The 26,113-nt window shown below is 38.1% G+C and overlaps 1 protein-coding gene across 1 annotated transcript in view; it reads left to right on the top strand.

The window, feature by feature from the left end:
• AP4E1 (adaptor related protein complex 4 subunit epsilon 1) overlaps nucleotides 1–25,820 on the top strand; it is a 37,595-nt gene extending 11,775 nt beyond the window's left edge. The window contains exons 5-21 of the mRNA XM_059714671.1: nucleotides 4,538–4,659; nucleotides 5,418–5,577; nucleotides 6,101–6,267; nucleotides 6,988–7,061; nucleotides 9,707–9,829; nucleotides 9,927–10,036; nucleotides 10,350–10,493; nucleotides 12,185–12,293; nucleotides 12,433–12,551; nucleotides 14,248–14,553; nucleotides 15,360–15,474; nucleotides 15,820–15,955; nucleotides 16,667–16,925; nucleotides 17,705–18,280; nucleotides 19,980–20,164; nucleotides 21,781–21,938; nucleotides 22,864–25,820. Coding sequence (XP_059570654.1) covers nucleotides 4,538–4,659; nucleotides 5,418–5,577; nucleotides 6,101–6,267; nucleotides 6,988–7,061; nucleotides 9,707–9,829; nucleotides 9,927–10,036; nucleotides 10,350–10,493; nucleotides 12,185–12,293; nucleotides 12,433–12,551; nucleotides 14,248–14,553; nucleotides 15,360–15,474; nucleotides 15,820–15,955; nucleotides 16,667–16,925; nucleotides 17,705–18,280; nucleotides 19,980–20,164; nucleotides 21,781–21,938; nucleotides 22,864–23,024 — 3,024 coding nt within the window. The 3' untranslated portion in view covers nucleotides 23,025–25,820. The remainder of the gene's footprint in view (nucleotides 1–4,537; nucleotides 4,660–5,417; nucleotides 5,578–6,100; nucleotides 6,268–6,987; nucleotides 7,062–9,706; nucleotides 9,830–9,926; nucleotides 10,037–10,349; nucleotides 10,494–12,184; nucleotides 12,294–12,432; nucleotides 12,552–14,247; nucleotides 14,554–15,359; nucleotides 15,475–15,819; nucleotides 15,956–16,666; nucleotides 16,926–17,704; nucleotides 18,281–19,979; nucleotides 20,165–21,780; nucleotides 21,939–22,863) is intronic.
• Nucleotides 25,821–26,113: the final 293 nt, after the last annotated feature.

Here is a 26,113-nt window from a genome sequence, read left to right as displayed (position 1 = left end):
AGACTGTTAGTTAATGGGCTCCCGAAGGGTGGGAGTAGCCAAGGGAGCAGTGCTCTAGTGCTCCCTTGCTGGACAGCCTGTAAAGTCTAGTTTGCATGCTCTTTTTTCTACTGGAAGATTTTTTTTCTGATAGAATGAACATCTGGCTTCAGCCTTTAAAATGTCAGTGCCATTCAAGGAGAGGGCTGTCAGGAGACCTATTTTTGTTACTAATGCAGCATGGAAAGCATGAGCAAAAACCAGAACAGAATATTGGCAGGCAAGGTTCTTTGAGTAGATGTGGTATCTTTTATTAGACAAAATTAGTAGTTAGAAAAAAGTTCTTAGCAAGCTTTCGGGCACAGTCACCCTTCTTCAGGCATAGGAAATCTCTGCTGTTCTGAGACGCCAAGGAATGAGAGAAGCTAGAAGTGTGACAGGATGTCAGTGAGAATGTAAATAGGTAGAAATTAGGAAAACAAAAGGTAAAGCAGGGAAGGGTGGGGTGAGGGGAGGCAAGGGAAAAAAAGCCAAAGGTGAGTAAGGGAGACTCTACAGTACCGGTAATTCAAGGTAGAAAAAAGGCTACCTGTGAAAAAGGAAATGGCTGGAATTAGGAAGACAGAGGGCAGAAAAGGAGGGTGGGAGGTGAGGAAAGAAGAGTGTAAGAGGTCAGTTCTGCAGGGGTTTAGGTTGTAGCCGTGTTGGTCTAAGGCATAGGCAGACAAGGTTCCTTGGGTGAATTTGATATCTTTTATTAGTCCTGATCCTCAAGGGAAACTTACACAACACTTCCCAGAGACGAGCCTGTGAGCTCCATTTCATCAACCTGCTGGATACTAGAGATCATGGACTAAACATAGACATGGGATTTTTGATACATATCTGCCTGGCAGTTGACTCCCCAGCCCAGCCCCTGGCTTCTTTACTTTTCATTCCATTCAGGAAGAGCACACACCAACTGCTGAAACTTCCTTTGCCTGATGAAGGGTTTTTGAACCTGAAAGCTTGCTTAATAACTATTCTCCAACTATTTGGGTTGGTCTAATAAAAGATATCAAATTCACCCAAGGAACCTTGTCTGCCAGAGGTCAGGTCTGGCAGGTATCTGGTGAATCAGATGGAAGGTATTTATGTAATGTGTCATAAATCCAATGTCTATATTAAGTCCATGATTTTTTGTATCCAGTAGATTTATGAAGTGAAGTTCGTAGGCTCGTCTACTAAAGGTGTTTTGTAAGTTCCCTTTTGGGGATCAGAACTGAGAGATCAGAGAGGGAGTGATTGTCTTGTGAGAAATCTGCCCCCACAGGTAATGAGGTATTCTTGTCTGACAGATTTTCGGTATGCGTTCATTCTCGTGCACAGTTGTTGTTTGGTTTCTCCTTAAATTAAGGCCTTTGGAGAGGATACGTACACACTTACCAAAGCTGAAAAATATGTCCTCTCCAAAGGCCTTAATTTCTGTCCAGAAAACAACCAAAGAAGATACTACATTGTGGAGAGCTAGAAGAATTTTTTTGACGCTTCCATCTAAAGGAATATTGCTACAACCAAAAGGAATCCACTTTCAACACTAATTCATCCGGTGACAACATTGATTAAAAAATCTATGCCAAAAAATCCCCAAACCGCTCAGATAGGACACCTAACTGGACAAAATTTAAACCTCAATTGCTACATTGACTGCTTCATAGAAAGAATGAACAACAAAATACTCAACAACAAACACCACTATAAGAACCTCTCCCTCTCAGAAAGAGGGGCCATAGAATCTCTAAGGTCCAACCACCAAATAGTAGTAAAACCAGCAGATAAAGGGCTATAGTTATTCAGTCAGAGCTATACTTATTCTTAACTGTGAAGACTACATAAAAGAAGTCAACAGACAACTCTCTGACACTACCTACTATAAAAAACTAGAGGAAAATCCAACTCCCCTTTTCCTCCTCAAAACCACCATTACATCATTTCCATTGGAACTACATGAAAATCTTCAGACCCTGATCTCTCTGCTACCTAATCCAAGGACTTTTTACCTACTCCCTAAAATCCACAAACGAGGAAACCCTGACAGAGCTATCATTTCAAACCATGGAACCCTAATGGAAGAAATATCAGGTTTCGTCGAATCCATCTTAAAACCGCTCGTCACCCAAAGACCAAGTTTCATCCAAGACTCAATAGACTTCCTGCGAAAACTCAAAAACATAGACTACTTTCCCAGCAATACCCTCCTAGCCACCATGGGTGTCACTAGCTTATACACCAACATCCCGATACACCAGGATGGCATCCAAGCCTGCCTCATATATTTACAAGAACAAGATTACAACTTGGAGTACAGATCTCAGGATATCACTAAACACATACTTTATCCAGACACACAACAATTTCAGTTTCAACAGCCAACGCATCCTACAGACCATGGGCACAGCTGTGGGCACCGAAATGGCCCCATAATATGCCAATCTTTTTATGGCCCACCTAGAATAATTCCTCAAGAACTGCACCATCAAACCTTTACTATACCTGAGATACATAGATGACATTTTCATCATTTGGACCCAAACCCTGCAGTCTCTGATTTCTACCAAAAATTCAACAATCATCACCCCTCCATCAGACTATCGCTTGACTACTTTAACAACAGCATTTCCTTTTTGGACACCATGATCAGTATCCAAGAGGATTAAATTCAAACCACCACATATAAGAAACCCAAGGGCTGACACACATATCTGCACAGAACCAGCAACCACCCTAAGCACACCAAGAATGCTGTAATTTACAGGCAAGCTCTCCGATATCACTGAATTTGCACCAAGGAGAATACCTGTGATTACCAGCTCACAAATCTCAAAAGGGCCTTCAGCCAACAAGGACATTCCTCCAGAGAGAGAGATTGCACTTTTGAAAGAGCCACCCGTATACCGTGTGAAAATTTGCTGCAGTACAAAAAGAAAATACCCACAAATCTCACACCACTAATATGACATATCACCCTTCTCTGGAACCTACACGGAAAATTCTTAAACAATTGCAGCCCATACTAGAAGACAACCCAGTTCTTAGAGGGATCTTTCCAGAACTGCCCACCCTAGCCTTTATAAAAGCACTGAACCTCGCTAACCTCATCACCAGAAGCAAACTCCCTACCCAAGCCACACCCAGTGGATCCAGACTATGCCAGGACAAGAAATGCAAAACCTGCAAACACATCTCCACCCCTACCACAACAGCTACACCCCACAGCAGATCCATCACCATTCCTGGATCTTATACCTGCACCTCCAGAAATGTTATACATTTCATCCGGTGCACCAAATGCCCTGATGGAAAATACGTAGGAGAAACCAAACAACAACTGTGCACGAGAATGAACGCACACCGAAAATCTATCAAAGACAAGACTACCCAATTACCTGTGGGGGCAGATTTCTCACAAGACAATCACACCCTCTCCGATCTCTCAGTTCTGATCCTCAAAGGGAACGTACAAAACACCTTTAGTAGACAAGCCTACGAACTTCACTTCATAAATCTACTGGATACAAAACATCAGGGACTCAATATAGACATTGGATTTATGACACATTACAACCTGCCTTCCATCTGATTCACCAGATACCTGCCAGACCTGACCTCTTACACTTTTCTTTCCCCACCTCCCACCCTCCTTTTCTGCCCTTTGTCTTCCTAATTCCAGCCATTTCCTTTTTCACAGGCAGCCTCTTTCCTACCTTGAATTACCAGTACTGTAGAGTCTCCCTTACTTACCTTTTGGCTTTTTTTTATCCTGCCTCCCCTCACCCCACCCTTCCCTGCTTTACCTTTTGTTTTCCTAATTTCTACCTATTTACATTCTCACTGACATCCTGTCACACTTTTAGCTTCTCTCATTCCTTGGAGTCTCAGAACAGCAGAGACTTCCTATGCCTGATGAAGGGTGACTGCACCTGAAAGCTTGCTAAGAACTTTTTTCCAACTACTCAGTTGGTCTAATAAAAGATACCACATATACTCAAAGAACCTTGCCTGCCTATGTCTTTAGACCAACATGGCTACAACCAAAAACCCAGAACAGAATATTCTGATTTCTCTTAAAGAACTGGCACAGGTTTATATTTAAGTGTTTTGATTCTAAGGTGCATTTCCAAAACTCCTGGCTTATTAAAGTATTTCTTTGCTTCACTGACCCAAGTCTTACTTGGTCTGTTTGGTTGGTGATGTAGTAGTCCAACGAAGAGAACCAGTAACTAATTTTCAGTGCTTGTGGCCAGTCAGATTGAAAGTGGAAGATCTATACATGCTCATTGCCACCACTGTTCTGGAGCTGCTTGAATTCACTGACATTAGTTGTTTTAGATAATTAGTCCTAAGTAAATGAAGATTGATAGAAAAAATGAAAAAAACCCTTGACAAGACCTCAGAGATGGTTGCTGCAGAGTTTAGCACAGCTATGGGACTTTCTCTCCTTCAATCTTAGTGTGAAGTGTAAATTTCCCATTATTTAACTTTAGAAGTGAGTGCTTTGTTGTTTTGCTTTCTGTGACAGGACTTGCAGAGCACTAACTTGGTTGAGGTATGCATGGCGCTAACTGTTGTCAGCCAGATCTTTCCACGGGAAATGATTCCAGCTGTTCTTCCCCTCATAGAAGATAAGCTTCAGCATTCCAAGTAGGTAGTTGCTCATAGGATTTCAGACTGTGCTGTGATCTCACAAAGGCTTTCTCTTGCGAATGACTGCTTCTCCAGCAGCTAATCACAAGTTTCTGTGCCTTTCCTAATTTTGCTATTGTACGTCTTTTCTCTCTTTAGTTTACACACTGTTGAGTGCATAATGATAAGTCTCCAGTTTTGCATAACTATTGTTGATGATTAAATATCATGTAATTTGTATGTGTGTAGATACTGCTAGGAAATGTATGGGACTGAAAAGTGCTTGCTGTAAAATGGAGTAACAAATTGGACCCTTGGTATTCATTGCATCAGTGGCAGATCTGTGCCTGATTTTAGATGAGCTGAGAATGCACATGTCCCATTTGAAGATGGTGAGCAGCAAATGCAGCCACTTTGATTATCAAACCAACTAGTTTATAACATTCCATATATGTGAAAATAGAATGCCAGCATAGTGGATATGCTGAACTATCAGACTGTCTAACTGCTAAACTTGCTCTGCCACAAATTGACCATGTGGGCTTTGCCAAGTCACTTCATCTCTCTTTCTGTTCCTTAGCTGTAAAACTTGTCTACCTGAAATATGTTATGAAACTGATTTATTTTATTAGCTGCAGAAATGGAAAATGGTACAATATTGGTGTTTTTCATAAGAGTCAAGTACCTAAAATACTTAAATATAGAGACAAAAATTAAAGGTTAAATAAAGGTTTGAGTTGGTTGATGTTAAAACAACATCTGTTTTTTCTTCGTAGGGAAATTATCCGAAGGAAGGCTGTGCAAGCTCTGTATAAGTTCTATCTCATTGCTCCCAACCAAGTCCAGCACATCCACGACAAGTTCCGGAAAGCCTTGTGTGACAGAGATGTTGGAGTTATGGCTGCCTCTTTGCACATTTATCTTCAAATGATTAAGGTAAACTAAAAAATAGAAGTCCAGCAGAACTTGTAAACTGTTTTAAAAAAAAAAGTGTCCTTGTCTGTAACACTGATCAGTAGAAAAATCTTATTTAAAATCTTCCAGAAAAATAAGAGCAGAGTTGATGAAACATTTATCATTTATGTAAATTCTAAAAATTGTCTGTCTGTTAAATTTCTGACAGTCCTGCTAGGTGCACTGCCTAACACTAGTTCTCAGTATCTTTCTATCCCTGGCTTTTGTTCTTAAGTCAGATATTTATATTTTTAATGTATTAACAGTTACACTGAGGTATGTTTTTTTTCATGCATATTTTTCCACCACAAGAGCAGTGCCTTCAGCCATGGCTTTACAAAACTTCACATTAGCATATGAGAGGGAGAAGAGATGAGTTAGGTAATAGACCAATTAATTGAGTAGTTTTGGCTAGGAAATTTGTATTCACTTAGGCTGTGTTTATGTTGTGTTTGAGATGCCATATTTAGAACAGTTGCGTGTTTGTTTTTTTTTCCTTGTCTAGGAAAACTCATCTGGATATAAGGACTTAACAGAGAGCTTTGTAACCATTCTAAAGCAGGTAGTGGGAGGAAAGCTTCCCATAGACTTCAATTACCACAGTGTACCAGCACCATGGTTACAGATTCAGCTCTTAAGAATACTGGGGCTGCTAGGAAAAGATGATCCAAGGTAACCAGGTTTTTTTTTATGTAACAAAGTCTTTGAAAGTGGTAAGAATACACTGTGAATCATTATTATGTGATGACTCATGACGAATTTTACTTTCTTTCATGAAGAAAAGTGAAAGAAACGTGTAAAGTATGAGAGGTATAACATTTTTTCTCTTATAACAAATACTGATCTCGGGTTTCAGATTTACTGAAAAGTGGCTGTGCTTAGTTTTTCCCTATTTCTCTGTGGGCTAGGCACCTGAATGTGAAGGGGTGCATTGAGAGTCACTTAGTTAGAACTTCTGTTTATTAGGTTAGCAAAAGACCAAAGGGAAAATCCAGAGTAAAGATAGTGACGATTTAGATTGTCTGTGCTTTCTTTTCCATTTGGTAAGCAAAATAAACTTTTGTTTTGAGCAGTCAAGGAAGTGTTTTTACCGTGAAGACTACATAAAATAGTATAAGTATATCTTCACTATATTCTTCATAATATAGTAGATACTTTCAAATTAAAAGAGAGAATATCTGTTGAGATGCCATTTCAGTCCAGGTTATTGAGCCCTTGCTCTAATGAGAATTTCTTCATGTAAATATTCTTGTTGGAGTCCTATGGAGCACTTGCATGTGTGGTGTTTGGTTTTGCTTCCCAGACCAGGCCCCACAGGTGTATTTATACAATTATTGAATGTGCTTCAAATCAAATTACATATTTTTAATGGAAAAAAATATTTTGTAACAGGACAAGTGAATTGATGTATGATGTTCTGGATGAATCTTTGAGAAGAGCAGAAATAAATCATAATATTACATATGGTGAGTGAGAATATATTATACTTAAGAGCGAAATTAAAATTATAAGGAGAGATATACACAGTACTGTTGACACAGACAAACAAATATGGTTAAATAATCTGATAAATGACTGAATTTGGCTGTTGTGACTGGTGACCTGCAAAGCATGGAAATTACAGCATTTCAAAATATATACAAAAATGTATTGAAGTAGACATTTGTGTTAATAGGGAACATCTGAAATTGAGCTCAAACTTGGCTCATTTTCAAATAGATGAGTATAATATGGAAGTCCTCCAAGTTATAGTAGGGTTCATCTTGCCTTAAAATATGCAAGGTTGTATGCTTGGTGTGAACACCTACTGTACAGTGATCTTTGTTATAGTACCTAATTTTAAAATAGAAATGGTGATGCTTTCCTTTGTTAGAAAGAACAATGCTGGACTTCAGTTTCTTTTTTTTTTTAATTGTCTACATAATCTGTTGTTGAGACGTATAGCAAAAAAAGGGAGGATGCGAGACATCTGCTTCTTTTCCAGATTCATTTGTGATCCTTTGACTTACCCTGTAGCACCAGTTAATATATTTCCAGAGTTCATTGGTATTACATATGGAACATATGTTGCCATATGGCACTGCTGTTGACTTATAACTCTTGCAGACAGCCATGATAATGTCATTTCCAGTTTGTGGGGGAGGGCAGAAGACATCTGACAATAGAGCAGAACAAACAGGAGACACTTTAACAAGACTGAAAGTATTGTTTTAAAATGTGCATCTTTGGGGTTTTTCCCTATTTTCTTAAGCATAAATGTCTAAGGTTTTAGAACATTGAATTAAAAATGAAATGGCATCTCTCATTGTAAATGATATAGTGTTTCATGGTTTTGAAACTGAACTATTAAGTACTAGCATACACACATTAGTTAAATAGGCAAATTTAAGAGTTGATTTTGAAAATGGCTAAATAGGTTTGCTGTCTTAAAATATATGTAGAATTTATAAATGGAGTTCCCAAGACTATAAATGTGCATAAATCCTTTGTACAGTGAGAGGAAATTGGATTCCTAATGCTGAGTGTTAAATACTCTGGAGATCAAAGTGGATGACCATATGTGAAAATGTTCATATTAGCACTCAGTGAACTGTATACAGAGAAAGTTTTATGTGCATTCCTCCATTCATGTTTGTCAGTTGTTTTGTAAAGTGCTGAAGAATTGATGGTGCCTCCCTATGCAAAAATGTAAATCCGTTAAGTTATGTTCTTGGAAAATAGCCAGTTCTGTTAAATGCTAAAATCCATACTTTTTGGACATTCTTGGCTTGTTTCAGACAAGTTAGCACACGTTCCTTTCTCAGGCTTAGCTTTTCATTGGCTAAAAATCAATAGATTCAGGTCTATCACCCAGCCAATAAATTTTAGACTAAATGAGATTTGGCAAAAACATGCAATTGTTGACATGGTTTGAAATCCCTGAATTATATGTCTGATCTTTTTTCCCTTTGCCCATACTAATAGTGGATAACATCAGTAATTCATCGTTACTTCTTAACTGCTGTTGATGCCTATATGATGATGTTGAGTCTTTCTGAAAATGAGTAAATTACCCTTTTGCTTTCTTTAGGCCTCCACACAGTCTAGTCTTGGCCACCAACCAGTGTCTTGGTTGGTTAGTTTTACAGCAAACTTTGAGGTTGGAAAGTTGTGTAAAAACTGAGAATTTATAATAAAAATATTTCTAAAAGAAGGTAACCAGGATTTCAGTCCTGCTTTCATTCAAGTCCATGGGAACTGAACTATTAACTTCAGTGGGAGGAAGATAATTAGGCTCCAAGTCCTTGTTAGAGTGAATGCACTGTACTTGTAAGTCTGCTACAATGCTGGATGGGGAAACCTTTATTCAACACAAACCATTTACACATTTACATGCATTAAAAATAAATGGTCAGATCGGTTTTTACTTCATTGCTCTGTCTAAAGACTTAATAATCCATTGATAGACTTCAGAAACTTGCTAGTTTGTTGACAGAACTGCCCGTTCCTAAGTAAGAAATCGAATCTCTGCTGCCTATGCCATTCTGTACTAATCTATCCATGCAACTGTATAAACTGTACTTGGCTCCCTGTCAGACACCCTCTGTTCTTCTAACTATTATTAACAAGAACTGTCGGCTAAATTTTCAGCAATTTTTGTTGCGTCTAAAAAAAAAAAAAAAAAAAAAAAAAAAATTCTTCTTGTTTTGATGTCATTTTCCCTTTTTTGGGTGGCAAAGCACAGAACATATTTCAAGCCGTAACTGAAACTCCCCTCTGTAGTTGTGGCTGCGTATCCCTGCCTGGCCTGCATTCAGTCACAATTTTCACCTGTTTAATTTGGTGCAATTACCTTTAGGCAGAAGCAGTACAGATATTTCTTGCCTGCAGGAAGGAAACTTATTTATGTACAAAGAGTAACACCTGTTTGAAAAACTTTAATGTGATTTAAAGATCTCAGAAATCTACATAGAGATTGCACGTAGGATTGCTTTAACACATTGAGTATACCCCTCTTAGAGAAAGCTTTGACCTTGAAACTTTGTTACTTGTATGCTGCTTGTTTTGTAAAAATGCTTGTTATGCATTTATAAATTACTGCCATTTACTTGCTTTTTTGTTGTTTCCCCAGCCATCTTGTTTGAATGTGTCCAAACAATTTATACCATTCACCCCAAACCTGATCTGCTTGAGAAGGCTGCCAAATGCATTGGGAAGTTTGTTTTGTCACCAAAAATTAACTTGAAATATTTAGGTAAGGATACCTGGTCACCTGAGCAAGAAGTTTTGAATTGAATCTAATTGTGTCTGTGCTTTTTTTTCATATCCCTTTGTAATAACTTATTTTCTAGGATTAAAGGCTCTTACCTATGTTATCCAGCAGGATCCTAATCTGGCACTTCAGCACCAAATGACAATAATTGAATGTCTAGACCATCCTGATCCCATTATTAAAAGGGAAGTAAGTTGATTTTTGATTTCCACAAAATAGACCTAATGTCTGCACTATAGTTATGAATTCTTAGTGTTATAACACAGTGGCATAAAAGTCATATTGATGTTGCACATGCTAAAGGTAAAAGTACACAGAGCATGCATTTACTGATGTAACTTCTGTTTTTTAACTCTTCTCATTTTTCATCCTTATTTCCTTGTTAAAACATTTATTTAGGATATGCCAGTATTTGTCTTTTATCCAGTTTGGCACTTTATTTACTTTTCCTCTATGACTCGCTCTTGATGTGTGATTAGGGTCATGTTTTTTTTTTCTTCAGACATTGGAACTTCTTTATAGAATTACCAATGGGCAGAATGTAACTGTCATAGTTCAGAAGATGCTTGACTATTTAAAACAAAGCAAAGAAGAATATACCATCATCAACTTAGTGAGTAAAATTGCTGAATTAGCTGAGAAATATCCTTTTGTTTTGCTGAAGCTGACTCATGTAACTGACTCATGTAGCTGACTCACATTAATCCCAAGAACATTTTGTGGCCTTTCTAGACAGGGCATCAAGGCCATACTAAAATGGGGGGAAAAAGGTAAGCAGAAGTGAACACTTGCAGAAATGGTCTTGACATTATTTGAACCATAAGCGAAAAGTTAAATGATTAATTACAAATAAAAAACATTCTTAAGTTCATATTAAAACCTGAGCTTAAAACTCCAAAAAAAAAAAAAAAAAAGTCCCCTTTAGTATGGGAAAGAGAGACTCCAGTGCTCTATTAAGTGCAGGCTTCAGCACTCTTGCTTTTAAGAATGATTTTCCTAACAGCGTATGTGGGAAAAGCACAGGGTAAGATATCACAAAAATTCCAACCTACAGTAAAAAAAGGGTAAACTTTTAAACCCTAAGTATGCTGAGAATATAAAGACAATACCTAGATAACTAGTCAGTCTCTCTCTCTTTCTCTCTCTCTCTCTGAAATGAAGTTCCTGGTATGTTGCAGTGCAACAATAAATCTATTTGCAATACGAATAAATTCTGACTAACACTTTATTTGGTATTGCTGAGGCTTCTGTTAAGTGTGGGAGACTATTATTCCTGAGTAAACTTCCAGAAGTTAGCAACTGAACACTAAGGAAAGCTATTTACAGTAAAAGCTCTGTTACTGGCACCCTCCACCCCACTCATGCCAGATAATATAAAAACACTGGTTCCCTTAGGCGGGTTTTCGGCTGGACTGGGGCAGGGGTGGTGGTGGTCGCACAGAGGTGGGAGGGGGGATGGTGGCCACATGTGGAGCAGTGGTCACACAGGGTGGTGGGTGGCGGCAGCGGCCTGCGCATACGAACTTTTCCCAATCCCTGTGTCAGGCCAGCTGGCTGGAAATTCTGGTTAGTAGAGTGTCGGTTACTTAAATGCCGGTTAACACAGCTTTTACTCTATTTCTAATTCTGAATATCAGAGTAGTACTTGTTTATAGGCAATAAGTCACTTAGACTTGTTCTTTTTCAGTTTTAAAAGAAGAGCAAATGCGTATAGGCAAAACCCCACATGCTCAGTGTATATGTAAAACATGTACTGGTATTATAACTCCCCTCAGAAATTAAATGTGGAATAATCTTTGTCGTGAATTTAAAGCATTCCACACTATCACTGTCTGTTGATACTTCTGCATTAACTGTGCCATTATGGTTTAAGTTCACACGAATTCACAGAAGTTTAGGGTTGAAAGGGACCTCGTGAGAGGTTAATTCACTTCCCTCTGGCAGTCCAAGTACTATATGCTGTAGCAGCATCTTAGCTTTCCCAGTAAAATAGACAGCTTTGGACCATTGTATAATTGTTTTAAAAGAAACCCCACAATATTCCAAGGAATTTGCAGATTACATTAAATATGGAAGGACAGCTGTGAGAGATACTCGAGGTTTTGTAGAACACATGCCACAAAGATTCTTCACAGCTCCATACTGAAACCCTTTCGGAGAAGTGTGCCAAACCTTTCTTTAGCTTGGCAATCCTTTAAATGGTAAGCATTTATTTGCACAAATAGCATATTCTCAAAATTGTATCTGTTAAGATTGTAAGTAAAAGTAAATTAAATACAAAAATTAATAAAACCAATATGGTTTAGCATTTCTTCCCTTAACGTTCTGGGCACATATGCACCTGCCAATGAGTGGTTCATCCAGACTATGAATGCTGTGTTTTCGATAGGAGGAGATGTGATGCACCCTGATATTCCAAACAACTTTTTGAGGCTGCTGGCTGAAGGTGAGGAACTTCCTGGACACTGTAAAGAAACAACTCTATGTTCCTAGTTAATTATTTAGTTTGATTTTTCTTAGTTGATTTTGAATTCCATTGTACATGCAGCATACATTTCAAATAATGGTTGTCATTTTGTTTTCAGGGTTTGATGATGAAAAGGAAGATGAGCAGCTACGGCTTTATGCTGTTCAATCATATCTTGGTTTATTGGAGGAGGAAGATGCCATTTATCCTCAGAAATTTCTTCAGGTTATGAGTTGGGTAAGATACCTATGATTTTTTATTTTATATATAATTTTATATATAAAATTACTATGTGTGGAAGCCTGTTTTAAGTGAGAACTTTTTGAACATTATAGTCTCTATTTTCTAAAAGGCATGTATTACACTGAAACCTGTTCAGCCAGCTGTCTGCTTTGGTGCCTGTCACTTTCTAATTTCTCCATAGTAAGATCATAAGTAGTTATGAAAACACATGTTCAGTCTTATGGTGACCTGCCAAGATGCTGCCCTAGTATTCTCTCTCGCACAGAAGAAAAGAACCAGGCTCTACTTGAAATGGAAAACAAGCGCCTGATTAATTGTGCTTGCATAGTTATTGGGTAACTGTTTTCAATCAGCCGCTTACTTACAAAAGCGCTGATTTTACTTTTTTTGGAAGAACTGAAAGCATTTTATCTTCTCAGCTAGCAGATAAAGAGTTTCCATTAGCTTGAGGGAATAGTTTCTGACTTTGCTGACTTCTCTTATTCATAGATTGTAAGGCCAGAAGGGACCTTGGAAGATCATCGGGTCCAGCTCCCTGCATCAGGCAGGAAAGACAACTGGGGTCAGGTCACCCCAGCAAGGTGACCGTCCAGTCTCCTCTTGAAGATCTCCAGGGCAATGAGTTAGTTTTTTAGCACACACTGAAGTTGATCATTTTAGGGTGTGGGGAGGCAAACTTACCACATGTCAGCAGTTCCACAGTATCTGCATTGTGCTTTTGCTTCTATCCTGTGCTAAGTTTGCTGAGGTTGCCAGCAGGGCAAATAAAACTCTGGTGTGCATCAGCTGATGTGTTGCCAATACCAGGGAGGTGCTTCTCCCTGTCTATTTGGCATTGGTGAGGCCACAGCTGGAGTACTGTGTCCAGTTCTGGGCACCTCACTGCAGGAAGGATAAGCTTGAGAGGGTACAAAGAAGGTCCATGCATATGATTAGGGGCCTGGAGGATGGGCCCTACAAGGAGAGACTCCAGGAATTGGGCTTGTTCAGTCTGAGTAAGAAGACTAAGAGGTGACTTGATAGCCTCCTACAAGGTGTGAGCATCAAGATCTAGGGGAGCAACTCTTCAGGAAGGCATCTCAAGGGAGGATGAGGACCAATGGGCACAAGCTAATAGAGGGAAAATTTAGGCTGAACATAAGAAAAAACCTTTTTCCATAAGGGTTACCAGAATCTGGAACACACTTCCAGCAGAGGTGGTGCAGTTGCCATCCTTGGAGGTGTTCAGGATGAGGCTGGATAAGCACCTTGTTGAACTTGTTTGAGCCCAATAACTTCCTGCCCACGGCAGAGGATCGGACTTGATCTTGCAAGACCCTTCCGGTCCATCGATCCTATGATTCCAAGTAGAAAATAAACCAAAACAGCTTCACTTGTGTGTTCATTCATTTTCCCTTATCTTCGTTTACCCTGATACAGTTCACTCATCTGCCCATATGCTTAATGTAAATAAAACCAGCAGATGTCATGTCCCTTTTCACTGCATATATTTTGGGTTTTTTTAGGTGGATATATAATGTGAAAATACCTTGTAAAGTTCCAAATTTATAAATAGTTACATGCCTATATTTATTTATTTATTTATTTTTGACTGTAAGGTAGATTTTACTATTTTGGTATTGAATATTAATTTTCAGATTGGTAAATCATGCTTGTGCAATCAAATGTCCACTATATCTGTTACTTCTAGGTTTTGGGGGAGTATTCCTATCTTATAAATCATGAGGGTGATCCAGAAGTCATTATGACCAGACTGCACAAATTACTGAAGAAGACCTTTGTTACTTCTGAAACCAAAGCCTGGATTATGGCTGCAATCACCAAAATAGCATCCCTTAACCGTGGCTCTAAAACAATTGATAAACTAATCCAGGAATTCAGCACTTCTCTGGATACCTGCATGAGGCAATATGCCTTTGAATTAAAACATCTCTGTGAAGACAAAGATTTGATGAAAAACTTGCTTCCACGTGATGCTAGCTGTAATGATATGGTGGTAAGGTAACTTCAGCCTATGTTCTGACAAGGCTGACATTTTTGTGGTCCCATGAATAATGTGCATCTCGGAAGTTAAGAGTTGGAAGATCCAGATGTGTCAGTTTACTTAGTATGATGTTTTTAAGATATTGGTTGCACTGTGATTCCATTATTCATTCAGAAAGGGAGCTAATGTGATTGGGTTAACAATTGAGTTAGTATATAGATGTGAACACAGACTAGATCTTATTGGGATGCAGGATTTTTTTTTTTTGGTCAAGTTTTCTTTTCCAGACAAATCAGTGATATTGAATGAGTTTCCATAGTTATCCATTGTTTAAGATTTATTGTTTAAATGGATGTTCCAACACAGAAATACTGTCTTCTATGTGTAGAATGCTCCTATGGGTAATGGCTTAAGTCTAGGATATACTAAAGCTAACTGATTCAGGTGTGAGAGCTGTAAACTGAATGGGTTTAGATTGTAGCCGTGTTGGTCTAAGGACATAGGCAGACAAGGTTCCTTGGGTGAATTTGATATCTTTTATTAGACCAACCCAAATAGTTGGAGAATAGTTATTAAGCAAGCTTTCGGGTTCAAAAACCCTTCGTCAGGCTAAGGAAGTTTCAGCAGCCTGATGAAGGGTTTTTGAACCCGAAAGCTTGCTTAATAACTATTCTCCAACTATTTGGGTTGGTCTAATAAAAGATATCAAATTCACCCAGGGAACCTTGTAAACTGAATGGAACATTCTTCTAGTGGAATTAATAACCTGCCATTGTGAAAAGAGTCTAATGTTATTGTCCTTTTTGCATTCAATGTAGGTAGATGCTTCCTTATCTTTCCTAGATGGCTTTGTGGCTGAAGGACTGAGTCGTGGTGCAGCACCATATAAACCTCATCACCAGAGACAGGAGGAGAAGCTTTCCCAGGAAAAAGGTAGCTACTTTCACTGAATTTTTTAAATGTCTGATAAAATACCTTAATTAAAACATAGCAAGAACTTGATTAATTTGTATAATCTAGTCTCCTGAGAAATTTGGCTTGATAAAAAAAATTAGGCTAGAAACATAGGTTTGCATGTTTGTATGGGGGACACACACACTTTTATATCTAAAATACATAGTTCAGCAACAACTGGTTTTAATAATGATGGGATCCTGAATGTTAAAAGTGAGAAATGACAGTGTTTAGGTAGTGTAACTTCCCTTTTCTCATACAACTTTGATTTTGCTGTATATTTTCTGATCCATTTTGATGAATACAATTCTGACTTTCTTGTAGCTTTGAATTTTGAACCTTATGGACTGTCACTTTCTTCAAGCATGTCGTCTTCTGGCTTCACTGGCAGGCAGTCTCCCACTGGTCTCTCTCTTGGTTCTGACATGTCTGGTAATAGCACTGAGATGGGGCAAAAAGAGTGAGTTACTTTATCTTTACAAATCAAATGAAGAAAAATGTGGTTAAGTCCTAAGTTCTTGTCACTGTTATAACTTTTTACTACATAATAATGGGGGAATAATCTTAAATACTTGCGCATGAAAACAGTAGACTGTTACCCTCAGTTGGCTGTGTATGCAAGAGTTGGAGCTCTCTCAATAACTGGCTCCATATTTATTTACTTACAAAGGAGACTGGAATCCTAGCATCTCTCTGGATATATCTTTCTCTTGTTGATGCTACTTAAATTACTTATTCTTTAAAAAGCAAGCAAACAAAAAAACCCACAAGGACCAAAAAAAAAAAAGATTTAAACACCGAGAACTTTATGCAGAACGGGGGAAAGGAGAAAAGTTGCTATGTTCACTAACTAATGATGTACCAGTTAAAAAACCCAGATAAAGGGAGGGCAAATAGGAGGACATACTACTCAATAGAATCTCCTGTTCTGATTTCATAACATTGGCTCAGAGTGCATTTGCTGAGCGCTGTGCTTCCCCCAGGTAGTTATTCACAAGTAATTTCTGTGCAGGAAATGAGAAACAGCCTAGGTGTTTTTGCGTTGCTGTTACACATGTTACGAAGCAAAGTGTAGCCCAGGTGTTCATAGATTTCACTCTTAAGAATGGTATTTCTTTTCTCAATAGCACTTTCACAGGTTTGTTCTTGCTTTCATTATGTATGTTTTTAGGATGAGTAGTCTGAAACTTGATGGTGTGAAGAAATTATGGGGAAAAGATGGCTACCTCCCCAAAAAAGAAAGCAAAACAGGAAAAGAAGATAAACTGGAGGCTGTACCTCCAGGCAGCACATTAGGGGGAAACATGGTTGATCATCCTCTGTCAGAAGCTGATCAAGAAGTTGTCAGCCCCTCAGAGGAGGAAAAAGAGAAGCAGCGGCTAGCATCAACATTGTTTGTTGGGCTAGCATCAGACAGTGCTGTCAGTCTGGTACGTGATTTTTCTTTAAGCTATGAGTTATATAATATTTATAAAATAGCTGTAATTAAGGTTAAGGATATTTATTTGTAATGATATTCGAATCAGTATGTTAATAACATTTAAGGTGTGACTTGCATTGGAGGAGAAGACATTCAAATTGTCTGTTAAGAACTGGTTATTTAAGCTACTGAAAAAGAAAGAAGAAATCCCTAAAACGGATAGTTTAACCAACCTCTTTGGGTCCTACAAATACTGCCGCTGCCCTGTGCTTTGCCCCCAGTTCTGTTCCACCAGGCTTTACCAGGTGTAGCTGTCTTTGCCCTATCTACTAGAAATTGCAAACTTCACATTCCTGGCAGTAAAGGTTAAGACTGACATGTCCTTTTGCAGATAAGTGGTAAAATGGCTCACTTATTTTTTTTTTAATACTGACCCTAAGTCAGCACTTCTTGTTTAATCCTTGTATTTTATCCCTGCTGTTTTGTAAAACCTTTGGCTATGCATTTGTTGCACGGTGGCCATGAAGATCTTCTAATTGGGGTTTTATTGATACCAGACTGAATTCTGCCCTATGAACCATCTCTGATATCTTATAAGTAACTTAAAAGTAGCTTATGTATTGTCCAATAAAAACTGTGTATGTACATTTTTGTATTTAAAGATTACCTCTCTTGGGGTATTTGATTTGTATTCTTGATTCTCAAGATCATAGTCTATTCTGTTGCCTAAGCTACCTGGCCAATCACCAAGAAGAAAATAAACCAAAACATCTTTTGTTTCTTTTGCAGATGGGTAAAGCAGACACCACCACTCAAAAATTCAAAAGAAAATCAAAAATAAGTGAAACCCAAAATAGTGAAGAAGCCCCAAGTATCCAACATGATGCTACCTTATCTTTCAGACCTTTGCCTGAAGCACAATCAAACGACAATGAAAACATTCAGAGCACTGAACATGTAAGATTAAGGAAAAGCTCACTGAGTTCTTCAGAAGTTTTGGAAGCTAGCATCTCATTTAAGAGACCTCAGTCCCTAACAGAAGCTCGACTGGATGCAAAACTTCCAGATTATAGACTGTCACCATCATCTTTGTTTGCTGATAATAACATTGAAGTTTTTCAGCCTTCCCAAGTCATTCCATCTGTAGTTGCCAGTAAAGCCTCCTTGATTCCTTCCTTATCGGAAGAATTAGCCAACAACCCTCATTCAGAAGCAGTAGAGCTTTGTAGCTGTGACACCCTTGCTGTGAACTTGTGTAAAGTTTGGACAGATGACTGTTTACTGCTTGTCTTGTTTGTTGCCAACAGAAGCTCCTCAGCACTTAAGAATGTGAATCTAGTATTTGAAAATTCAGAACATTTTAAGGTAAGAAAATTGTCACTAGTGTAGTAGAAGAGATGCATGCTTTTACTCTGCTTTTCACTTATACCGACATATACTGAGTTCTTCCTTTCAGATAATTTGGACAAAACAAGTTTTACTTCAAGGATTAACTACAAAGCATGTATAGTCAAGATGTATTAGAGAGATTTTTTTTCTGCATTGTCAGCTATGTATGGGGTTATTTATTGGTTGGTATGTGATGTGACTGAAAATCTTGTTAATTAAACCTTCCCACGTGTTGCATATTTTTTAAGGGTATCTTTTGGTTGTCGGTACACATCAGTGATTGGCCTTACTATCAGCATTTCAAACATTTGATTATTTCACTTATGTGTGAAATGTGGATAGATGACCTAAGAACAGTGCATGCCTGTATCAAGTCCTGGATACTCTGTGCTGACTCATTTACATAAATTGTCTCCCCTTCAAAATCAGGGCTGATGTTAGAAGAAGCTTCATCATGGAACTGTTAAATGTTCTGGAATCTTTCTCCTGCTGGTTTCTGGTTTATATCAAGCCCAACACTTGGCAGTAACATAACACATTTGATTGGTCTGGACTTGTTCTGATGTTATGATGAGTCAGTATTTCACTGATTGGCACTGATAGGCTGGGGGTGGCAGCCTATGACTGTAGACTGGATCTGGCCTGTTGAGTCATTTGATCTGGCTTGCAGATATCGGGCTTCAGAAGCATTTGTCATCAGGGCATATTGGCAGTCACTTTCTCCTGCCACCATAGGAACAAGGGCCAGTGGCGGCTAAGTCCTAGCACCTGCCTATGCACCCACCTCTGACTGGAACTGGGTCGGTCTGGTCCTTAACCTGAAAACGGTGCAGACCACTAGTGTAGGCAGTTGCAGTAGAGAAACCAAGGGCTGAATAGACATGGAAACAACAGTACCCTTATTACTCGTGGAGGTTTCCGTTTCGTGATTTAGCATGTATCAGGGCAGTAGGGGAATCTTGCACTGTTACAATCTGCGGTGAGCATTCTGAAGATAACTCAAAGACTACAGTGTCTCAGGCAGTCAGGTCAATACCCTCTCAAAAATTAAATTAACTTAAAAATGCTGTTGGTTAAAGGAGCCAGTTGCATTTCTATTTTAACTCTGACAAGGCTTTACTAAAGCTTAATAAGAAAGCTTAAAACTGAGAGTTGGATGCTCTGTCACTAGCCAAATCCAAGAAGAGTAAACATTTGTTTATAATTTACAGCTAAATCATAACCAATAGTATGAAAAATATGTGGTGCACCAATGTGCAACAGTACCAGGCAATGAAGGAAATCATTGAGAAAGCACTTTAAAAGATTGGCTTTGTTTATATGATCACCTGTGCCTTTCCTCTCTGTTAAGGGAAATAGATGTTTTATAATAAAATGCTAGCAGAGAAAACCAGTATTTTGTTGGGTTGTCTTAAGGTTACATGGAAATATTGTTTTGTTAGTAAAATATATTTCTGCACAATTTAAAGGAATTTTGGCAGTGTATTTGGGTGGAATTGTCCTTTGTGCTCCTAAGCTAATGCCTGACGTAAGGATCATCAGTGCCATGAAAGTTGATGTGGTCATCTAAGTGCAAGATAAGAATCAGTTCTGGTGTTTCAGGTATTGTTTTCCCTTTTTATTAGATAGCAAGATGAGTATTTTCCATAATTTTAAATTTTGCTTTTATTTGTAGATTGTTGAAGGCCTTAGCTACCATTTTCCTGTAATAAAAGCTCAAAGTCTGGAAAGCTGCCAGAAGTCTGTGCAAATGGAAAAAAATTGTATGCAGGAGATTCTTGTGGGCTCTCTTAATTACCATTTAGAGATGGAGACTGGCCTTGAATTTTCAGTGACTTTGTCACTGACAGATTTTATCAGGTAAATAAGCTGCATTTTTGGAATGTCCTTGTGTTGTTTTCAAGTAATGGTTGGCTCAGTGATGGACTCTGAAATACTGGCTTCTACTTTCAGGTGGTTGATTTTTCATCTAATTCAGATGGCTAGTGAACACTAACTTGTCACTGCTCAGCATCCTAATGTGTGGGTCCCAGTGATCAAGAATGCCACTGTCTCCTGACAGCTTGGCCCCACCACCACAAGTGGTTCTTTTATTGGGAGTCTCAGTGGAAAGTACAAGGATTGACTAGAGACCAAGCTGTCAATAATTTCTAGCAGTTATCTATTGAAATTAAGATGTAGGCTTTTACTGCAGGGACAGTGTAAAACGTTTTGTACAAAAATGTTTTCTTTCTGGGACTTTTAGGGCTTCAGTCTTCAGAACAATTAGACAGCTTCAGTGAGCGCTAAAATGTTTTGGTGTGTTAAAATTACACACACAAAGGTTTCCCTAGGTTTCTATATTGTTATCCCTTTTGCTTTTTAAATGTGTACTTGACACAGTGAGAAGGTTTTATTCCTATCGTTAGCAAAGTGAGTAGAATTTTAAATTCCTGCTATTCTTTTACAAGGGTGGCAAAGATTAGTTATTTAGGCATAAATCTTACTTTTCCTGTTGCCCTTTTTTCATCATCTCCTTGAACTCGGCGTTTTATATTAAACAGAGAAAAACGTACTTGTCTTAAACATCTTACTGTAAAAGATTGACCCTGTTTTATTTTATACTGACACTTGCATTTAGTCTTACTTCCAGACATCGTGGAAAGTACGGAATTCTAGGGCTAAATAAGGCTAGAGATGTAGCCTCAAGCATTTTGGATAGTAAAGAAATGTTAGTATTTTTGAAAGCAGAAGATGACTTGCATATTTTAAGGATGTGCCCTAATGTTTGTCTTCTTAAAAGGGTTTAACTACTGGATTATTCCAAATACTGAGTTGCAAGTAAATTGTGAAGTAGAGTTAAGTACAAATCCCGTAAGATCACTGAATGCCTTTCCATTTTGGAATGTTCTCTTGAAAAATGCAGCATGTATTTTCAGTGTAGTTAATGGAACTGTAGAGACAAAGGGTGATAAAGGCATGCTGCTTCAGTATAAGATAAATTATACATGCTTAAAATTGGGTGAGCTTATTTTAAATACAGTGATCCAAATGGTGTGAAAGAGCTAACAACTTTTACAGTAAAAGAGCTCATTCTACATACTTGTCAACTGACAAAGCTTTTAAGTTAGCAGTAATAGAAATCCCTTTTTTTTTTTTTTCTTTAAAGCAATCAATTTAGGTTCTGCTTTTGTAATGGCAAATGCTGGGGTTTTCATTGTAAAATGACTTTCAGGAGGCTTATAACCTGACAGTTCCAACTTTTTTAGATGGTCAGCATTAACTTTTTAAATTTATTTATAGAGCTGTAAAAAAAGCAATTCATGTTCTTTATATTGTGGCTGGGAGGGTTGTATTAAGACAAAGCTGTATTTTGATATTGTTTGCTTTATTGTTTTAATGCCCTTTGGATATCGTGGCTTCTGGGCAATCAAAAGCATGCACAATAGTATAGAAGTTTATTATTTTACTCAGTTTTGTATTAAAATTGGTTTCAGGCCAATGAAAATTACCACTGAGGACTTTGGGAAATTATGGCTGTCCTTTTCTAATGATGTGAAACAAAATGTAAAAATGTCACCTTCTCAGGGATCACTGTCAATAGCTCTGAATACCCTGCAGCAGAAACTAAAGCTCCATGTTGTTGATATTGTAGGTGAGTGTCAATGGTTTTGTATGACATGTAAGATGTGCCAGGCAAATAGTGTCTGCTCCCAAAAGGTTTATAATCTCAGTTCTGGAACACGTGTGAGTGCAGGTAACTTTGTACAAATTCATTTAATGCAGTGACATTAATGGACATGTCCAGATGAATGTGCACATGCGGTATGTGGCACCACATGTATTCACTGTGCTGCTAATTTGCAGGGTGGGGGGTGGTGTTTGACACCAGGAGATCCTGGTGTAAAAAAAAAAAAAGTGTGTGTGTGGGGGAGCAGTGCATGTGGCACCACCATGTGCTGCCCAAAATTGGAGCCTGGCCAGCTGGAGCCACACTCTGGCTTCCAGCCAGGTTCTCTGCTGCCAGAGGCCCCCAAGCCCCGAGGTGAGGCTGCTGGGGCCAGTCTAATTGCTGGCCCCAGCCTCCTCTACCGCACCTGGAGCAATGCACCAGAGCATGCATGCACAGGCATTCCCAGGGGACAAGTAGCAGCAGCACATATGGTGCCACTGCTGTTTTTCCTCAGGGAAATATGCACTTTCCTGCTCATGGGGACGCACCTAATGGGTGTATTCAGTGATGAAGTTGAGGTTGATTTGTACATGTGTGAGTGGGTACAGTATAATGGCAAATTATACAGCATCGGATGTTCTCATTGTACCTTTATTGAGTCATCCAACAGATGCATGTTTTGAGAAGTGAAAAGAAATTGGGAGACAAGCTTAAAGGATTTTGTGTAGTGAGGGATGAAATTAGGAGTGAATGAGGGGTGAAAGGTCTAGTTAGGAAAGATGTTTGCAGGAAGGAAGAAAAATGTTATATTTGAAAGAGCTATATATTATGAAGCATATTTAACATGAACTGCAGTGATTTATCTCACTTGTAACTCATCTGTTGTTGTCTGTGTTGTCATTTGAAGGTAATGAGGGACTAGTGGCCTGCCAGCTGCTTCCATCTGTGCCCTGCCTGCTGCATTGTCGTACTCATGCAGGGATGTTGGCCTTGTGGCTCAGATCACCTTGTTCTGCTCTTCCAGATAGTTTGCTCTATCAGTGTCAAAAGGTGATGGAGGAAACCTAACTGCCACAGTGCCTGCTTTTGTAATGGAGAAAGCAAACAAAATGAATTTTTGTACACAGAAAGCAAATGTATAAGGTTTACATGGTTATGCTAATAATTACCAAAGTGAAATTAGGATACAGGCAGTCCTCAACTTAAAACGTTTCGAGTTACGTTTCACACTTACAATGTTTATAAATTGACACTGTGTTTCAACTTTATGACATCAGTTTCAACTTACAACAGGACACCATGCCAGGAAACAAATTCACTGTCACTCATCTCCCTAGAGAACATCTGTCCAAACTTCCTTGAACACTTTCTTTTAGAAAGCAGACAAGACCCCAGAAGAACCTGCAGCCAAGACTCCTGAGAAGACTCTAGTCAAGAATCCTTCAAAAAGTCCAACAAAGAACCCTTCAAATAGTCCAGCAAAGTCACCTCAAAGAAGTCTTTCCAAATCAATATGATTGCTATTTACAATATAAATACATGAATGTAGCTACATTACTCATCTATACTTGATTGAGGACAAAATTCTGGGGTATTTTTAGTGAAAATAGGGTATTGGGCCTTGGTTCAGGAACCAATCCCCTATTTATAACACTGATTTTCTTCTGAGAAAATTGGTTCCAAGTTACAACGTTTCAACTTAAGACACGGTTTTCAGGAACCAATTGTGTCATAAGTCTGAGGACTACCTGTACTGCTCCTCAAAAGCAGCTTGAAGTTGTGGGGTTTTTTTTGACAGGCATCTGCTATGTGGATTGGTAGGAAGATCTAAAGTATGCCTGCAGAAATGTGCTCAGGATTGTACAGTCGCTGAAAAGTGTTCTGTAAAGTATTACTAACTGTTCAGTTAAATGTGTCTTTCTTAGTTTATTGCAAATGTCTGAAAGTATTTATTTTCTACTATGTACATTTTATATGCAGCAACAGTTTATTTATAATAGCAGCTACTTGGTTCTTAAGTATATGGGAGAAAAAACATATTGTCACTATAAAGTCAGCTTTATACTGTGTAAAAATACCAGTTTGTCTTTATCATTACCCATTACTTCATTGAAGAGCCTCTTTTAAAGCTGCTTTTAACACTATTTGAAACAAGACCCCTTCTTGCTGTTGCTCATGGTGCATTATCTTTCTGTAGAGGATATACATGTGTGTTAACATATGGTTTTGCTAGTCAAAAGCACTGCTTGTGTTCTTTCAATCATTTGCCAAGTATGTGCTTAAGTAATGACATCCAATTAGTTTGGAGGGGGGAGAGAGAGGGAAATAGGGCAGGGGTAGAGGTAGGTAAAACTGTTGTACAGTTGTGACTGAATTGGAGTGTGTTGGATTATCATCCGAGTCACCCATAGGATGTCTGCAGCTCTGTTACTTTTGTTTACCCCGTCTTATCCTCCTTTGTGAGAGGCCTGTAATAGTAGCTGAATTACTGTGCATACCCCAAAGACACTTTGCAAATGGACAGTAGAGAAAACTGTTAAAGCTGAATTTATAATAGTCATGATGGTCCTGGATGTATTCTTAGCCGTGTGGTTCTGGATTATGTATTTGATTTTGGTTTATATATCTGTCCCTGAAACAATTTTAGGGAAGAATTTTAAGTATTTTGATTTTTCTCTTTATAATCTGTTTTATCTGTTTATTGAACTGTGTGAACTGTTGGCTTGTGCAGGCTTTGGACATGACTTGTGTTGCTATATATTTTTCTAAACCTTAATGGATCCAATAAGCCCAGCATGTATGCTGATGATGTGTCTGGATTGTTTCTCTCATAATCTTTTGTCATGACCAGTGCCCAGACCGCATCCTGGCCTTGAGACTCCTAAACCCTTCATTTATTTAGACAGTAATAAAGTACAAGCCCTTTCTTTATTTTAGTTATTTACAGCTGCCCACATTTTGCACAAACAGCTCTATGGGCATGGCATGAAAAGCAAATGGAACTGTTTCCTTACTCTTTTTATATTGAAAGCAAAAGCCTTTTACAAGGTATTTCAGTTGTCATCTCTCTCACTTAGCAAATATCAGGAAAGAAGTATTAATTCTGTTTTTGCTATTATTTTGCCTCGTTTTGTTAAGTGTTCACATTTACGAATGTAATTTCAGTACGCTGATGATTAAAACAATGTTTTTTAAACTTCCTTTAGAGGATAAGCCAATTGTCTTGTCTTGTATTAATATCCACAGGTATTGTTGCAGAAGAAAAACTCCTTTTGACGCTGCTGTTTCCATACCCTATGTGGAGGGCTTTTTAAAAAATGCACTGAATCTATAAATATGTTAAATATTCTGCACACATGTAGCATTTACTTAATAGCTTGAGATTTATATGAATGAAAACTTTTATAGTTTCCTGGAAACTTAAATCCCTGTTAGCACAGTACATAAATCAGAGTTGGGTGCTATAATTAACTTCAGTCTTTTTTTTAAGAACTGAAAAAAGTTACAGTAGCATCTGTCTGCTGGCCTATGCATTTTTCACCATTTTAGCAATGGGTTGTTGAGTGTCTTATGATATGAAACAAATAATGCCTTTTGTATATTTAGTCACGTGATGCTCCTTCCCTCCCTTTCTATTATTTATGTTCACCATATTGTTAATGTATGTTGTGCGGTTAATATGTGGAGTCTAAGAAAACAATCAAAAGCCTTTAGCTACTGTAACATGAAGGTGGTGGCTTTCTTTCACCTGTGGTACAGTATTTTTAGACTGTCCATCAAAACTATTGTGTTGAAATTTCTACTGTGCTTCTGTTGTCATGTGATTTAATAAAATAGTTTAATAAAATCTCCAGTTGAGTTTTACAGCTGTTCTCATTGGACATTTGTTCATGCCAGGTGTAACTTTTAATATTGGCTCTATTAACAACGCTGGCATTGTATAAAAATTAAAAAATAGTTGTACCCCAGGCTAGGTATTTTATATTTAATAACTGCATGGCTGGATTAACACTGAGAAGAACTTGCATAAAATACCAAAAAAACCCAAAAACCTGGTTCTTTTTTTACTGGCATTAACCATGTACAGATTACTTTTTAAATTAGATATGTTAGCAAGCATACAAACATAAAAAAGTACATAACTTCTTAGCGAATTA

This window comes from Alligator mississippiensis, chromosome 11 (genome assembly GCF_030867095.1).
Source record: "Alligator mississippiensis isolate rAllMis1 chromosome 11, rAllMis1, whole genome shotgun sequence".
Taxonomy (NCBI): Eukaryota; Metazoa; Chordata; order Crocodylia; family Alligatoridae; genus Alligator; species Alligator mississippiensis.
The sequence above is the reverse complement of the archived record's forward strand: the minus strand, read 5'-3'. Positions and strand labels throughout refer to the sequence as shown.